At 50.8% G+C, this 16,046-nt stretch overlaps 6 protein-coding genes and 2 non-coding genes across 8 annotated transcripts; 4 read left to right on the top strand and 4 right to left on the bottom strand.

Moving 5' to 3' along the window:
- Positions 1-248: 248 nt before the first annotated feature.
- PC9H_007785 (uncharacterized protein) lies at positions 249-1,576 on the bottom strand (the record flags this gene model as incomplete). The annotated part of the gene is made up of 7 exons (XM_036777311.1): positions 249-416; positions 468-545; positions 597-679; positions 738-1,059; positions 1,115-1,172; positions 1,220-1,322; positions 1,381-1,576. 7 exons carry the CDS (start codon positions 1,574-1,576, stop codon positions 249-251), a joined length of 1,008 nt encoding a protein of 335 aa, XP_036630931.1.
- Positions 1,577-2,768: 1,192 nt separating this feature from the next.
- PC9H_007784 (uncharacterized protein) lies at positions 2,769-7,169 on the bottom strand (the record flags this gene model as incomplete). The annotated part of the gene is made up of 11 exons (XM_036777310.1): positions 2,769-2,852; positions 2,906-2,965; positions 3,028-3,150; positions 3,209-3,355; positions 3,402-3,704; positions 3,760-3,849; positions 3,904-3,975; positions 4,028-4,344; positions 4,397-5,255; positions 5,403-6,883; positions 6,947-7,169. The coding sequence occupies 11 exons, from the start codon at positions 7,167-7,169 to the stop codon at positions 2,769-2,771; spliced, it is 3,759 nt and encodes a 1,252-aa protein (XP_036630930.1).
- A 247-nt stretch (positions 7,170-7,416) lies between these two features.
- On the bottom strand, positions 7,417-8,360 carry PC9H_007783 (uncharacterized protein; the record flags this gene model as incomplete). The annotated part of the gene is made up of 4 exons (XM_036777309.1): positions 7,417-7,571; positions 7,620-7,858; positions 7,908-8,243; positions 8,302-8,360. The coding sequence occupies 4 exons, from the start codon at positions 8,358-8,360 to the stop codon at positions 7,417-7,419; spliced, it is 789 nt and encodes a 262-aa protein (XP_036630929.1).
- Positions 8,361-10,301: 1,941 nt separating this feature from the next.
- PC9H_007782 (uncharacterized protein) lies at positions 10,302-12,441 on the top strand (the record flags this gene model as incomplete). The annotated part of the gene is made up of 8 exons (XM_036777308.1): positions 10,302-10,555; positions 10,624-10,788; positions 10,857-10,870; positions 10,927-11,071; positions 11,124-11,283; positions 11,334-12,090; positions 12,144-12,239; positions 12,296-12,441. The coding sequence occupies 8 exons, from the start codon at positions 10,302-10,304 to the stop codon at positions 12,439-12,441; spliced, it is 1,737 nt and encodes a 578-aa protein (XP_036630928.1).
- A 143-nt stretch (positions 12,442-12,584) lies between these two features.
- Positions 12,585-12,667, top strand: PC9H_007781. Its single transcript has one exon. It is a non-coding gene; the product is annotated as a tRNA-Gln (tRNA).
- Positions 12,668-12,678: 11 nt separating this feature from the next.
- On the top strand, positions 12,679-12,762 carry PC9H_007780. The gene has a single exon. It is a non-coding gene; the product is annotated as a tRNA-Gln (tRNA).
- A 155-nt stretch (positions 12,763-12,917) lies between these two features.
- PZF1 (Strongly-conserved Zn-finger binding protein (TFIIIA)) lies at positions 12,918-14,642 on the bottom strand (the record flags this gene model as incomplete). Its single annotated transcript, XM_036777307.1, has 5 exons — positions 12,918-13,418; positions 13,475-13,821; positions 13,878-14,049; positions 14,100-14,291; positions 14,343-14,642. The coding sequence occupies 5 exons, from the start codon at positions 14,640-14,642 to the stop codon at positions 12,918-12,920; spliced, it is 1,512 nt and encodes a 503-aa protein (XP_036630927.1).
- A 292-nt stretch (positions 14,643-14,934) lies between these two features.
- PC9H_007778 (uncharacterized protein) lies at positions 14,935-16,012 on the top strand (the record flags this gene model as incomplete). Its single annotated transcript, XM_036777306.1, has 5 exons — positions 14,935-14,974; positions 15,031-15,160; positions 15,216-15,301; positions 15,358-15,465; positions 15,528-16,012. 5 exons carry the CDS (start codon positions 14,935-14,937, stop codon positions 16,010-16,012), a joined length of 849 nt encoding a protein of 282 aa, XP_036630926.1.
- Positions 16,013-16,046: the final 34 nt, after the last annotated feature.

The following is a 16,046-nucleotide window of genomic DNA, read 5'->3' as shown; positions in this document are numbered from 1 at the left end:
TGACAATGGGTCGTCAATTCGTGCCTCTATACTATACCGCTCCTCAATAGTAAACTACTCAATCCTTACCGTACCCACCTTTTTTCGTATATATGTCGTTTGTCTAAAGTGCATCCCATGTGATACACCGATATTTTTCGTTCGCAGTCCGTACAGACTGTAACATAGACTAAATTAGTCAAACCATTCAGCTCAGTTCAAGACATCTAACATGAGCGCCGTCACTAAGCAATCAATTCTTAACACGCCTAACACGAAGTTACGGGGCTGAACGGAAATTTGAGTTTCCCCGCCGAATTATATATGCCATATCCGGGTTCCTGATTGTCGCTGTAGATGTGAGCGAACCATCCGACACCTCCGCCAACTACGGCTTTGAGATCTTTGCAATGCTGATCGAGTAGTGTATAGTAATCCTTTAAAACTGATGAGCATAGCTGTGATCAGTACAGACATGCATGACTCACTTGCTCGTTTGCTACATTTGCTACAGCGTTAGGGCTATTGGGCTGGACACCTTCAGATGTCACGGAAGGCCACCCGTTCTGATAAACGCTCAGTTGGGCATGGATCGAAAAATCAGAGAGAAAACCAACCTCATCGAAATACATTTTCTTACCCTTACCATGGTCAATGAACCACTGAAGATCGGTCTGCACTAGGGGCCAGGCGTTCTTAGCTAGAAAAACGTAGTCAGCCTCATTTCATAGTAAATGACTGCTAGATAGATTGCATACCTGTGGACGCTTTTTGCGAGAAGAAAGGAAGCATGTGTATATTGATAGAGTCAGTTGCGTCAAGGACGTCCTGTGCCCCTCCTCTCTCTTGATATCCAAAGGCGAGCTCGCTAACAGTGACAGGTATTTGAAGACTCGAGAGGTTTGCCTTTGCTAGCCGAACTTGGTCTGCAAGTTCAGCGTGAGGTAGGACGTTGTCAAACAGAGGCTCAGAGCCAAACTGCAGCACTCGAGTGACATATTTTGCTTTGGGGTTGGCATGAAGAGCGGCGAGGAGGGTATCTCGACGCCCTATCCAGAGATCGTCCCCGTCAAAGCCAAACTAGATGGAATGAATTCTTTCAATGATGAAACCACGCCATTGTTTCGTAACGCACCCAAATCAGAGCATGAACACCCAAACCACTCGCCCAAGCAGCGTCAACGATGTCGTTGCTGGGACGAAAATTAGCGAAATATCTCCGTAGATGGGTGCAACCCACTAAAAGCCTTTCCGGTCACAGAACCCGTATAAGCGAACGTAACGAGACTTGAATTTATTTCTGATGTCAAGGAACTCTTTCTTCAGTTGGGCTGGGCTCTGGCCTAAATGCCGTGCATATTAGGTGACGGTCATCCAAGAAGAGCGAATCAAGTTTCGTACACGCAGTGACCTCGTAGCTAAAGCCAAGGAATGCGTACTCTTTGGCAGGATTGCACCACCAATTTGTCAGGCTACTCGGGACGCTGGCAGGCATCTTGAACCCCAAAGCTGGGAAACAGTTGGGTGGATCCACGAATGCCGAGAGTTCCGTCTCGCCACTTGCATTCTTTGGAGGCGGTCGTGCCAAACCAAGCATGAATTGCAAGTGCAATAATAGGTGGAGAAACAGGATCATCGAAAGAGGGGATTGAGATTGATGGGCATCGGTTCTGTTATGGCTTTTAAGCAAAACGGGGACCTCGATGCGAGCCATAGAACGATACAACTCTTACTCACGTAGCTACAGCATATCAGATTGTGCTACGAGGAGAAGCAACATCTTGATGCCACCAGCACATGGATCGCTCGGAACAAGATAGTTATTGATGTGCCATAAAAAGGTACAACCGCGAAGTCGGGGTCAGACTTCACCTTGCCCACCACGAAGTAGTATGACCGAGGCGGCCTAAGATAGAAGTCAGTGTTCGATGTGATAGCACTGGAAGGTCAAATTGCTTCACGAACGAAACGAGAGAAGACGAAGTAATGCCGAGAACTCAGCGAACAGAGCCGAGGACTCCTGAGTGGCACCAGGAGCGCAACAGGGGCATGCTTGAGCTAGACGAAAGCTTGAAGTCAACTTGAAGTGACCAGTTCCATCCTATTCCTGATTCGAGTTGCTGATCCTCGCTAGGAGGCCACTCAATATCGACTACAGCTTGTATAGACTGCCATCCGCGTGAATCTTAATGCTGGCGGCAGATGATCGGTGACGATATCGTGACTTCGCAAGGGAATATCATACCTCGCGGGGCTATTGCGCTGAACGCGTTCCTAAGCCACTGACAATTAGACATTCCAATTATTAATGGAAGGAGAGAGAGAATAAGCATAACGCTCCCCGCGGATGGAAGTTGCTTACCGATTCCCTTTCACCATACTAAATGAACCACTAGATGTCCACCTGCGCCATTCCTGCGCGCACCTGTTTCAGGGCCCGTTTAGCGAATTGGTGAATACCAACTGAGAGAAGAGTGGAGAGTCAGACGCGTCGAGTATGCATCCTGTGCCTTGTTCTTGGTGCAAACGCCGGAAATAATGTCGTTGAAATCAGTTAGGTGAACTTAATCAAAATTGGGCGCCACCCAGCATAAACATTATACCCACTTGCCCTCCGGGGGAGGGAGCTATATCAAACCCGTACGCACGGACGTAAACGGGACTGCATCGACTGGTTACTGTTAATATATAAAAATTCCACTTACTTGAGATCGCAACTGTGACCATCTATGGGATCAAAGATGACGATGCACGTCGCTAAATTTAGAAGATAAAATAAATCAACATTATTATGGTAGATCCGATGCATCAACGCCAAGCGGCAGCATATCGTGATCCTTCAACGCCTTGGGATCAAATACATTCTTCGAGAGCTACGTGGAAGGAATTAGAAGCTTGCTACAACGGAGAGAACCTCAGTACTCACGTCTTCAATCGCATTATCGTATGGCACAATATTCATGTGGTCTGGCACGTCGTCTTCGTTCTAATTATATGACAAGTTAACCTCCTGAATCTAAACAAAGAGAAGGCGACGTGGCAGCTTACCAGCCAGCTTTCTTCTACGCCTCTCAAACTCAGGAGGAGGTCACAAGGGAATTGAGTGGGTAAAACCAGCGCATGGACAGGTGGGACAAATGGTCTTCCCTTGGCACATAGCGCCGAAAGATCCTTGAGAAGCATTCAGCACTTGGACCTCATCTATCCGAACATAGCGTTAGAGACTCACATTAGCCGTAGATACGGCCAAACGAATATCCCTTCGCCTTCCTCTAGCTTTTCTACCCACCAAGACAAAAAATTCCCATACGCAGTCAATTAGGAGAATGGTCTCTTGAGGCGACTTTTCCTCCAGAATAGACAAGACTGGCCGGAACTGGATGGTTGTTAGTAGCGCCCCAGCCACCAATAGCTGTGCTTACCAACTGGTCGCCGCGCGTGTCAACACTCCAGATGCGTGGATTTGTAAACTCGGATTCACGCCGCCATCGCCAATAGTCCGCCCTGGCGTACTCATCGCTTCCAAGGATCAGCCAAAACATCTCGTCGTCGTCGTTTTCGCCCTCGACAAGCCCGTGAATGTTGTCGGGATCTGATGAGAGGCGGTGGGCGTAGTCCAAGGCTGCTTGACGTTCCTTGGTTGGAGAGCCCCGACCATGCCATACATACAACGTATCTAAAATAGATAAGCAATAACTGAATCCGGAACACAGGCTTTTGACGTTCTGGTTGCATCAATCAGTGAACTATTAGCGTATACGAGGTATCATTTCGACAAACCAAGTCTAGTTCATCGATAAATATAACGCCATCTGATAGGCGAACAAGATGCATGCAAGTATTCTCTGCAGACCAATGTGCCCGAGTTCCCTAATAGTTTGCATGGAGACATTAACAAGGTGACAATGGAAAATATGCACATACCTGTCTTATGATCATTTGCCCGCCAAGAATATACACAAGTTCTGATGGTTCCCTATATTGAAAAACGGGGTTCTTCAAGAATATTAAGACTAAAGCGGAGCGAAGCTGGCCGAAGTGGACTCACCAAGGCTGTACCATATCGGCGCGCAAAGTCCTGGAGTTTGTTCTCTTCTTTGTCGCCCAGTTGGCTACGCTTCCCTTGCCAACCCCATACGGTACTTGAAACAAGTCCAGTGGATTTGACCTTGAAACGGTGGATAACAGCGAGCACCTCCGAGTCATAGAAGATAGAAGGATCCTTCGTTATGATTGTGGATGTATTTCCAGCTATAGCGATAACCTCTACCGAAATCGTCTGAAAGTCGGTAGGTAGAGTAGCCTGCGACGTTCTATTGGCAAGGGCAGCAAGATCAACCGGGGGTAAAGGCTCATCATTGGATTCTGCAAATACAATTAATGCCATCGTTTTGATGAAGACAGAATAGATCTTTACCTGAGTGGATTTTAATAACGCTGGATAATTCTTTAATCTCATCCCCGGTGTTTGAGGTTGCTGATGTCGCTGATGTCTTCGAACTATCTTTGACGTGTCTTATCAATGAGCCGGCAGGCGTTGGAGCAGGCGTCGTCTCTTCGGGAAGAGGAGGTAAAGTGATCGCCGAGTATCTCTCGTAACTAGACTTGCGTTTCTCCGCTTGCATGGGCGGTAAGATTCTTGGAATCAACGGTGGTTTCGGTGAGTTTGGTACCGGGGGTGGTGGTTCTACAGTTTTGACCTCGGCAGGACTAAGGGACTGCGGTGGATGCGTGTGCTCGTTGAAAGCTTGGACAACATCCATGACGGTTGCACGGTTGCCAGTGCTGGGTATACGGACATGTTTAGAAAAGGCAGAAGGCGACCTTTCTTCCTGCGAAGTAGTCGTTGATTCCGGTGATACTTTCGATGGTTCCTGTTGTTGACGATCCTGGTGCGTCGGGGGTATAATCTGGGTAGGCGCCTCATGGAGAACGGGGTGCGGAGAGGTGGGCGGAATGGGTAAACTCCTCCCAGCGGGAGTGAGGCCAGGCAGTGCTCTCGCACCGACCATTCCCTTGGGCTCTGAGGAAACGTACTGTTGTGGTGAAGGAACACGTCGGGGACCTCCTTCTGGCGGTCCCGCGGCAAGTAGGTCGGACAATTTGGAAACTGCAGGAGCCTCACGAGTTTGGGCCTCAGCCTGCTTGGTTGGAGCCGAAGATGAAGGGGGGCTGAAAGTGAGAGGAGGGTCGAATTTGTGGGTCGACTCAGAAGTGACCTTGGGTCCCTGGGTACCTTTGCTTTTCCTAGGAAGTTTGGCACGATCCCGCGTGGGCTGTATGAGTTAAAAGCAAAAAGATGAATGAATGATTTACGGAGATGATGACATGAATGCGTAGAATGCGTATGGAGTATAGTAGAGCAAAGCAAGACACACAGTGAGTTATTCCTCGTTTTGACCATCACTAAGTAAAAAACGCACATGAGCTAAGGGCTTTCCTGACGGTGCAGGAAGTGACGAACGCCCCTTCGCCGGCGTGGGGCTGCCAGAGCCCCCGATGCTGCGGCGAACACCTAATTCATCTACCGCCGCTGTAGGGGAATCCTCCTTATAAACCACCATTGTCGTCGCAGAGCCTAGACCAGGGATATTGACAGGAGGCATACTTTCGATAGGTCGTGGAGATGGAGACTCGGTTCCTCGATGGATCAACGATTGTAGCGATGGTGCGTTCCGTAGGACCTTCGGCGGAGTCTCCTTGCCGAATGATGCATGGCCAGTGAACGGAGAAGAAGCAGAGGGATCGAGAGTCTTTGACTTCCGCATTGCTGCTGGTTTGGGCGAAACGGGGGGAGGTGAAGAGGGAGTAGAGGAAGGTGAGTTTGGTTGCCATCGGTCGAGTACAGATACCCTTTTGCCACCACTCCCTGGACGAGATTTCTCCACAGGGGGCGAAGGTGTCCTAGCTTCTATCTGCGAGCTAGCCTGAACCATGCTTTGCACGAACCCTCGACCTTGCAGTCGGCTGATACTAGGAGTTGGCTCTTTCTGGGCTGCGATTTTCAGGAAAGCTGGAGACGGCGACGCCGAAGCCCCTACATTTGACAACTGCGAAGTTGGCTTTGGATCTGGAAGAATGGGGCGCGCCAGAGATGGCGTGCTGACGGATTTAGGCGGAGGTGATGATGGTGTTATAATGACTGGCGTTTGTTGTCGAGGGGTAGCTGGAGCAGCTGGCGACGGTGTCGAGCGCGGAGGTGTTGCCGTTCTAAAGCTGTCTTGCACAGGTGACCTTGCGATGGATATTGATGGAGAGGGAGAGAAAGACTGTCTAGGAGACTTAACTAAGCTTTCAACTGGCTTCAGCGCAGCGACAGGCCCGCTAGGCGTGCTCATGGTGCGGACACGCGCAGAGACGCTGACCCTCGGTGGTGCTGGTTGTACGTATGTGGGCTCGACGCGAGGGACTTGCACCGGCGTTGACGGCGTGCTCACTCGCCTATCCCTTTCCTTGGGCGGTTCAATGGTCTGCGACGTGCCAACGACGGCGCGAGTCCCGCTGGACGTACTCGGACGAGCAAGCCCTGGCAAAGCAACACCTCCGCGACCAAACACCGGATGAGGGGCATCAATCCTGGTTCGCTGCTCGAATTGCGTGGGATCATGTGCATCTTGCTGAGGCATATGTCGATTCAGCCGAGGACCAGTAGCCCGCCCTCCCATAAACTGCGCGAGAGACATAGGCTCAGGTTTCGTCGTCGCCCCATGGTGTGCCGATGGCCCCGCAGAACTTGTATGCGAGAAACTCGTGGTGAGTGCTCGTGCAGGCGTTGGCTTCGCGGTGAGTTTTGACAGCGCATCGTCGTGGTTCTTCTGCCGGTCCATCGGTGAATCGAAAGTCTCTAAAGCGTGCGGTCGAGGACTACTAATGTCACTCGGTTCTGCTAGCTCTTTAACCTTCGCTGAGCCAAATGAGCAATTGGACATCAACGTCTGGTGTTGCCATCAACAGAACAGGTGCTTACATGCATCCAGTGTACTTGAACCTGGTCCATATCCAATTCCCTGACTCCTCCTCAGACGCGCTGCTCTAAACGCACTGATCTCCTCTTCCAGGCGTTGCTGCTCGGCCTCCTCGTCTGCATCTACTTGGCGTTGCAATGCTTTGATTTTGCTTGTCCATTCCGCGAGCCCAGCGTCGGGTTTGGGTATCTCATAGGTGCGCATGCGAGAGGACGACGTTTCCATGGTCGTAAGTAGCTAAGGCGTACAGCAGCCCTTCACCGTAACGGCTTGTCTCAAGAAAGTAGCATGCTCACTGAAAGCGTGCAACTTAGGAGACTTAGGGGGGAGACAGGCGCTAATTGTAAGGTGGCTTAAATAAATTCAAGAGGATTGTCTGAGGTCTATATAAGGATAGATGGCAAGCAATTATTGATTATGAATGTACAGTTAAAGTCCAATAATGAGCTTTTGTATGCAATGTTCAAGCGGATCACATCAAGAGAGCAAAAGCAGCAGAACCGATCATGGTCAATGAAGCACCAATGGAGGAAATCGAAACGAGGCTAAGGGCTCCGTTGTTCGCAGCATTGGTCCCAGGGCTGGCAGTTGATGCGCTCTGGCTGATACCCGACGGAGTATTGCCATCTGAAGAAGGTTTAATAGAATACGAAAAGCGTGGAAAGGTCAACATACCAACGAAGGCTGCGCCACATTGAGCCCCAAGATCACGGTTGATAGCATCAGCAGCGCTTGGTACGTCTTGCTTGATGATGTTGAATGCTTCCTTCGCGCAACTGGTGCATGATATATTGGTGGGAACTTGTGTCTGGGACATGATTGTCCCGAAGATAGATGGCACGTTGTTGAGAGTGAGTGGCCCAACAAGACTCTCTGCGGTTGTCAACGTCTCAGTGACGCACAGCTTGTCCGAACTATTCGAGACATTAGGATAGCTCAGATGGAGGGCGCTTGTGCACGTACTCTTTTAGGCACACAACCTTGCGGACAGTGGGGTAGTACTGCTGAACAGTTGCCACCACCGAGGACGCCGTCGAGTCATCATTAACGTTGAGACCGAAACTACCGAGATCGGTGCTGCAACCGGATAGAATGCTACGAGTGGTGGCTTCCAGCGTGGCATTTGTGCAGGGTGCTTGTGCGCAAAGGCCGGTCAACCATGTGTCGATGGGTTGTATGACAGAAGTGTTCCCTCCATTCAGAGCGATAGAAATGAGAGCTGACGGATTCAGACAATTGGCTGTATCAGCATTGGTGACGATGCCACTGAGAGCACTTTGGCAGCTGTCTGACAGTGATCTAGGAGGTAAAATTTAGATTGAGCATGGAAGCCCTGGTGGCTGTGGCGGGCACTTACTGAGCGGCGACCAGGCCAGCGACGAAGGTGAGCGACAGGAGACACGACGATTTAAACATGATGTAGAGTAAAGAAGACGGGCAGCAGAATGAAACCCACCGTGAGGTTGCCGTGTTTTATATGAGCCTCGCTTATTGACCCTAAATTACCCCAAATGCAGTGAGAACGGCTACCATCCCCGGCATTGGCGTCACATGGAGTTTTCGTGAGGCATCCGCAGCTAATTGCAGTGCTACCGCGAGATCACACCCCCTTTGTGCAAGAAAATGCCAGCGCCGTTGTTCCTTGGTCTCCAAGGTTATACATCCGTCGAGCAGCCGCCCAAGCGGTGTTGCACCGTCCGATATTCCGAACAGATGGCCCGACGATGGCTGGCGCTGCCGCGCTCCTTGGTTGTCTGCGATTCAGCTTCGTTGAATCATCTACTATTTACAATGAGCAAGCAACCGCAAAGCCGTGGTGTGAACGTTTGAACGTTTGGACACTTCAGCGGCTTGTTGTCAGGAGTCAGGACTCAGCCGAAGTCATTCCTCCCACGGTCACTTTACAGCATAATCTTGGCAAGTGCGCAGCTGCAAGGACGTCTTCTTCACCACAGCTTGTCCGCAAGTACGGCCAGAGGCGACCGCATCGGACATGCAGCCTCGCGACGTATCACTGAAGGTATCCCCCCATCTCTTACTTGCTCCTGACTGGCAAGAATTTTGGCACGCAAGTGCCTTCCACGAACCTGCCGGACATCTTCTGACGAAAAGCAGGAAGCAAAAGGGTGAGGATATATCATGTATAAATAGTAGTTACAGATATAATAACGCAAGCCTAGGTTTATCCCAAACAATAGACGTGTTGTACTCGTCTACTATATTGCCCCTCAAATATCCAATTTCGTATAATTGGCAACTTGAGATGCTATGTTCCAATTATTGTTCCCTGTCTGCCATTGTACTCTTGGGTCTTGATAATGGCGGCGGCACAGCTCTAGCCATTAGCATCTTCAAGTTGGCGTCCTGTTCATCTCCCAGAGGTTTGCTTGGAACGGGCTACACAGGATTACCCAGAGGGATCGTAGTTGACCGTACCTCGGGGGTCACGGTGCTAATGGACATACGAAACCATGTGGGGCAATCCTCTTTCATACGTCGGACTTGTTCTCGTTGGCAACCCACCGCTTTAACTCCAAGAACTTGTCCTCGATTTGCATACTGCACACGATTTATGACCAGCTCTCGCCAACTATGGCTGGCTATTCTGGAAGTTCTCTAAAATGGAGCCTAAATCAAGCATCAAGTTCTCTTGACCAACGCCGAACGATGGCCTGACATATCACAAGCCTATTCCCCGACTTCCGCTTTGATGACCTCTTGCGAATCGATTGACGTATCATACTCGCCTTGGATAAACAAGACGCTGGGCTTCTTCCCCTGGCAAGTTCTCGCCGAGCATCGCGAGTAGAAAGAAGAGATATTCCCAGCGTAAAACGAATATCAGGCGACTGCAGACTTCCCCAGTCTTCTCCATGATTTCGTGCCGTGTTTTCGAGTGCCCCTTGGCGGTGGGGGCTGTTATTGAATTGCATTCATGCTATGTAAGTGAGTGCCCGAATTTCTATGTCGAGGGCGCTAATATGTACTAGCGGGCAGTGTGCCGCTTCGTCCGACACGAAGGCCTCACAGGTGGCTGAACTTCTGGGAAAATCCCCGCGTTGATGTGTAACGGATATAAACAAGCTTTGATATGTCAAGAAAACCCCGCCGGTATGTGCTCGTATGGTTTCTGGACTTCGATCACAGGCAAACCATGTGCTATCACGATCATGCGACTCGTTTTGCTCAACACTCGTGGCTATTGCGTACTCCGAGTAGTGCCAAAGCGAGGGCCGGGTGCAAAGGACGGGGACTCAACCGAACGGAAGAGAACTCAAAATTGTATAAAATGGGACAGGCCTACGATCACTATTCTCCACCCCCCACACGATTCCCGTTGCTACAGCCCTCAGAGCCATGCGTTTCTTGTCTCTGCTGTCCGCTGTATGGACAGTCGGCTTCGCCTTTGCTCAATCTAACGCCGACGCGTTCATCGCCAAAGAGGGCCCGATCGCCAAAGCGGGCTTACTCGCTAACATCGGTCCTTCGGGAGCGAAGTCGCAGGGTGCCCAAGCCGGCGTCGTCATTGCATCACCATCAGCGACTGACCCACCCTATCTCTTTACTTGGACGCGTGACTCGGCTCTGGTCTTCCAGGCAATCATTGAACAGTACGTTGCTTGCTCTGTTCAGACAATTCGGCAGAACTTCGTCGACTGAAACGCGTGTGTGATTGCAGAGTCATTAGCGGGACGGATGCTTCTCTCCGACCCCACATCGACAATTACGTCAGGTCACAGACGATACTGCAACAAGTGTCCAATCCATCCGGGACAGTCTCGTCCGGGGGTCTCGGAGAGCCGAAATTCAACATCGACTTGACCGCATTCACGGGAGCTTGGGGGTACGTGCCTTTTTTATGCCAAATTACTACGAAGACTTACTCATCAACGTTTCAACTTTTGCCTCTAGACGTCCGCAAAGAGGTGAGAATCACTGTCAACATCATATAAGCTAGCTAATATATTTTATGAGTCTATAGATGGACCTGCTCTTCGCTCCATTGCATTGATCAACTGGGCCAACCACCTTCTCGCTACCAACAATGCCTCATACGTCACCAACTCGCTGTGGCCCATAATTAAACTCGACCTCGACTACGTAGCCAACTCTTGGAACCTGACTGGGTACGTGAACGCTCAGTCTCACACTTATTCATGTCCTAACAGTATATTACAGATTTGACCTTTGGGAGGAAGTCAACTCGGCATCGTTCTTCACAACTGCTGTTCAGCACCGTTCCCTGCGTCAAGGCGCGGCTTTGGCTAAAGCAATCGGCCAAACAGGCGTCGTCGCTGGGTACACGACCCAAGCCGATAACAGTCTGTGCTTCTTGCAGGTCAGTCCGCTTGGTACTCTGAATTGCACGACCATCTGACGTTGTGTTAGTCTTACTGGAACCCATCCGGCAACTTCGCGACCGCAAACACTGGCGGAGGAAGGTCAGGAAAGGATTCGAACACGGTCTTGACTTCTATCCATACCTTCGATGCCGAAGCCGGATGCGATGCTGCAACATTCCAACCCTGTTCAGACAAAGCGCTCGCTAACCTCTTTGTCTACGTCAACGCATTCCGTTCCATTTACACCGTCAACTCTGGAATTCCCGCCAACCAGGCTGTCGCTACTGGGCGCTACCCAGAGGATGTCTACTTCGGCGGCAATCCTTGGTACCTCTCTACCCTCGCTGTTGCCGAACAGCTCTACGATGCCCTGATCGTCTGGAACAAGCAAGGCTCGCTCACCGTCACCGCCGTCTCGCAACCCTTCTTCGCTAGTCTCAGCCCCGGTGTCGCCGTCGGCACCTACGCCGCATCTACTTCGACCTTTACCACCCTCACTGCAGCCGTCAAGACATTCGCCGACGGGTTCGTCGCCAAGGTTGCCCAATTCACACCATCCAGCGGCGCACTCGCAGAGCAGTATGATCGTAACGACGGCCATCCTCTTAGCGCTGTTGACTTGACATGGTCGTACGCTTCTGCTTTGACGGCCTTTGCTGCGAGAGAAGGCAAGACACCTGTCAGTTGGGGTGCCAGCGGCTTGACTGTTCCCACCACTTGCGAGAGGAACACCAGCCCAGGCGGCGGCGGCGGTCCTTCTGTGTCTGTCACGTTCAATGTTCAGGCAACAACTGTCTTCGGAGGTATGTGTTATACGGCACTTTCTGGTAGGGAAGCGCTGATGAACGGAATGCAGAGAACATCTTCTTGACCGGCTCTGTTGAGGCACTTCAAAACTGGTCCCCAGACAACGCTATTGCACTCAACTCCGATAACTACCCAATTTGGAGTGGTAAGATAGTCTTATTCTCCTTGCAATACCTGAGCTCACGAATCCTGTCATCGTAGTCACTGTCTCGGTTCCAGCCAACACGAGAATCGAGTACAAGTTCATCAGGAAATTCAATGGCGCAGTGACATGGGAATCTGACCCCAACCGCGTCATAAACACACCTGCCCCCGGATCTTTCATCGAGAACGATACATGGCGGTAAATACCCTTTCTTTTGCCCACATATCCATGTCAGATAGTAGAAAAACTTGTAATGAATAATATACCTTTCGCTTCTCTCCTGTCTCTTTATACCTTGCAATCTGAGTACAGATGATATCCCGGCCATCTGGCCTTGGTCATCAAGGCTTTATAGTGTAGTGGTTATCACACTGGATTTTGAAGTTATTTGACTTCCAGTGACCCAGGTTCGAACCCTGGTCAGGCCTGCCTCTTCTCTGGCTTTATAGTGTAGTGGTTATCACACTGGATTTTGAAATCACTTTGATTTCCAGTGACCCAGGTTCGAGCCCTGGTAAGGCCTTTGTTTTTCTTTTTTCTCTTCGGTACGCCCTTGAGGCTTGTAAGTACGATATAGCCATTGAATTGGGTTGTACGCCTCTCGCTAAACGGGTAATACACGATGGTAATGGAATTTGCATTTCGGGATTCAAGTAGCGATGGTCTAATATGTCTACCCTACTGAAGGATATTTCGAGAAGTGGTCTTCTGCTTCAGCACCCACTTATCAACGACGTCTTTCTCCAACTCAATTCCATGGTTAGCCCGTAGATGACGACGAAGGTCATACGCGCGCGAGAACACATACTCGCACGAAGACTCTGACTCCAGTATAGTAGCAAGAGCGGTGTCAAGAAGTCCCAATCCCTGCAAGTGAGGGTGGGGACATCTCAGCGCTTTCGCCGTCTCCACCTTCTCCGCGGCGCGTTTCGAGTAGCTGTTCCCAGTGACCGCATCGATATCCAACAGGACGTCCGATTCGTGTGCACGGGCATGTCCATCGGCCTCCGTTTCCTCGGCCTCTGAGCTCGTGGAATCACCGGAGGCTTTGTGTATCTTCGCGAGATGGCGCTGGAGGAGGTGTTTATACCCGAAGGCCCTCTTGCAGGCAGAGTGGGGGCAGACGAAGTCCCGCCGTCCTTGATGGTTGACTTTGATATGTGTCGTCATCGCCTTTTTCTATTCGATGTCAGTGTGAGCGTAGTCCAGTCTATAATTGAGGAATATCCATTTACGGATTTGAAGCTCTTGTCACAGGTATCGACATCGCATTTCCAGTCCCTCCCCAGCTCCCCTCCTCTTCGCTTCTTGCGCGGGGGCGCTTCACTATCCGAGTCCTCTGCGTCAGAATCATTATGCACTTCTGCACCCAACCTCGCCTCTGCGTCGCGTTCCTCGTGTAGCATCTGGTGTGCGCGCAGACCTTTTTGAGAGGTAAATAGTCTGCCATTGCAAGAGGGGTGAGTGCATGTTGGGGGGTGGTCGACGCGCGTGTGGTGCTGCAGAGCCGTCCAAGTGCTGAAATATCTCGGGGTGGAGGTGGGGGACAAACAGTTTGGGTGGGCGCACATGTATCGTTTGTCTGTAAATATCGTTGCAGCGAGGCCGATAAATATAAAAGAAATGATGTCTACATACCGTCGTGTGTCTTGGCATGTGCACGTAGCTTTTGGCTAGTGGAGAAAGATTTACTGCAGTCCGCATGGCTACATTGGTATGGTTTGGTGCCAGGCGGGGCGTGCACGGTGCACATATGCGTTCTAAGTTGATGGTGCTTGGCAAAAGCCTCTTCGCAGTCTACTTCAGAGCACTTATGGGTGTTCAGCACCATGCAATGACAAATATGCATTCCGGACGCACTTTGAACGGCTTTTCTCCGGTGTGGAGTTGGAGATGAGCTTGGAGATGCTGCGACGTCCAGAAACGCTTTCTACAACTGCCTGAATCGCAAAGAAAAGGCCTCTCTGATTCAGGAAGATGACTCCTTGCGTGCGCGTGGAGATGGCTCTCTCTGAGATACGATTTATGGCACGTCTCGCAAACGAACGGTCGCTGATTCGCGTCTCCATCAATGGCCTCTTATCTAGTCCGAAGGTCACTTACCAGACCAGTATGAGACCGTTCATGCTCTTCCAGTCGCGAGGGCTTCGTATACGCCTTTTCACATCCTTCAAACGTGCACTGGTACCGCCTCTTGGGGCACATCTGCAAGGTGCCATTGACCATCATTACGGCCGACCTGCTTGTCGACGGTTTCGGGGTATTGGAATGATCTGATTCAAGTTCTTCATAGCTAGAGCCTGCGTCAGACGATAGGTGTATCACCAGTGATTTTGAGCGTTGTGAAGCTTTGCGCTTTCCGAGGATGCTGATGGACTGGACAACGGTTTGTGAGGGTGTCATGGCCAGGCGAAGGAAATTTAGCGCTGAAGCAGCCTACCGGCGACCCTGAAGACTTCTTGGTTGTAACCATTTTGACAAGCAAACGACAAGGCTCCTCTATATTCGCAACCTGAAGGCCTGAAGTCCTATGAAAGAATGCAATTAATGCTGTGACACGTAGTCCTTATTGGACCGAATGGCGAGCCTGCCATGTAAACCGCGGCTTCTCTTCCATACCACCACCATCACACCATCCTTCCTGGCACCGCAGTGGCTGGTCGCTGGATGAGCCTAGGGCCCAGTTTCGACAAAGATGGCGCCTAGCTTTCGACTCATTCGCCGCTGCTTACTCTGTGCGTGACTCGTCCCCTTGGGAGACCTCGTCGTGCCCACTAACGGCTCGATGCAGCCGCTTTGCTCATACTGTACACCAGCTGCTTCAGTATCTCGCTGGCGATTCATCGACACGTACTTCATGGAAACGCCCTCATAGCAGTCGCCTTCGAATCCGCCATAGCGGCGTTGTGTTGTGCTTGGGTGTAAGGAGCGGATTCATATACCCATCCATATCTCGAATGACCCACGCCTTTGCAGGTTGCTCAGGAAATCATTCACTCGACGTCCACAGCTGATAGGTTACGAAACTACGATGGCGTTCACAATATTACCTTTTGAACTCGGTGGGGCGAGTTCCATTCATTCGCCTTACTGACGGCTGACGACGGCAATGCACTAGTCCTAGTCCTCATCCTTCTCTCATTGAAGCCAACGACACTCGCACCAGACTTTATCTCCAGTGTGCTATTCGGCCTCCAGATCATTACATACGTCAAAACCGCACTACGTAAGTCCTCTCGCTTTACTGGTAAATCAACTATCAGCTAACTGATGACATGGGCTCGACAGTCGCTTCATACTGCTTATTCCTGATCACCGTATCAATCATCGTCGCCTACAAATTCGATCGATTAATTTGGATACGGGATATCGACGAGTCACCATCACCTTTTCCTCCATCGGTCGTTCTGGCCTTCTTGCTTCCATGGCGCAGCTACCCCTCCATCCCAGCCTCTTCCTCGGCCTTCGACCAGGGTCCTCAGCCTTACGCTCCTGTCGAGTCTAGACACTTCTGCCTTCCCGAATGCACCTGTACTTCGAAGCAGCTCCTCACTGCTCCCCAAGCGTCTCACATGTCGTCTCAGTCTACGTCCACGTCTACAGAAGCTTCTTCGACGACGCAGAGTGATACGCAATCGACGTTGTCTAAGCTTATGGTTAAAGATGAAGATCTTCCAGAACATCGGATAGCGGGCTCGTCTTCCCTCTCTCGCTCCCTCATCCGTATACCGAATGACTACGAAAGGCGTTGCTCCATCGAAGTCTCCCTATGATTGTAATGTATTAGAACGGAACACATGCAGATAT

The sequence above is a fragment of the Pleurotus ostreatus genome (genome assembly GCF_014466165.1).
Source record: "Pleurotus ostreatus strain PC9 chromosome Unknown scaffold_5, whole genome shotgun sequence".
Lineage (NCBI taxonomy): Eukaryota > Fungi > Basidiomycota > Agaricomycetes > Agaricales > Pleurotaceae > Pleurotus > Pleurotus ostreatus.
This window is presented reverse-complemented; position numbering and strand designations above follow the sequence as displayed.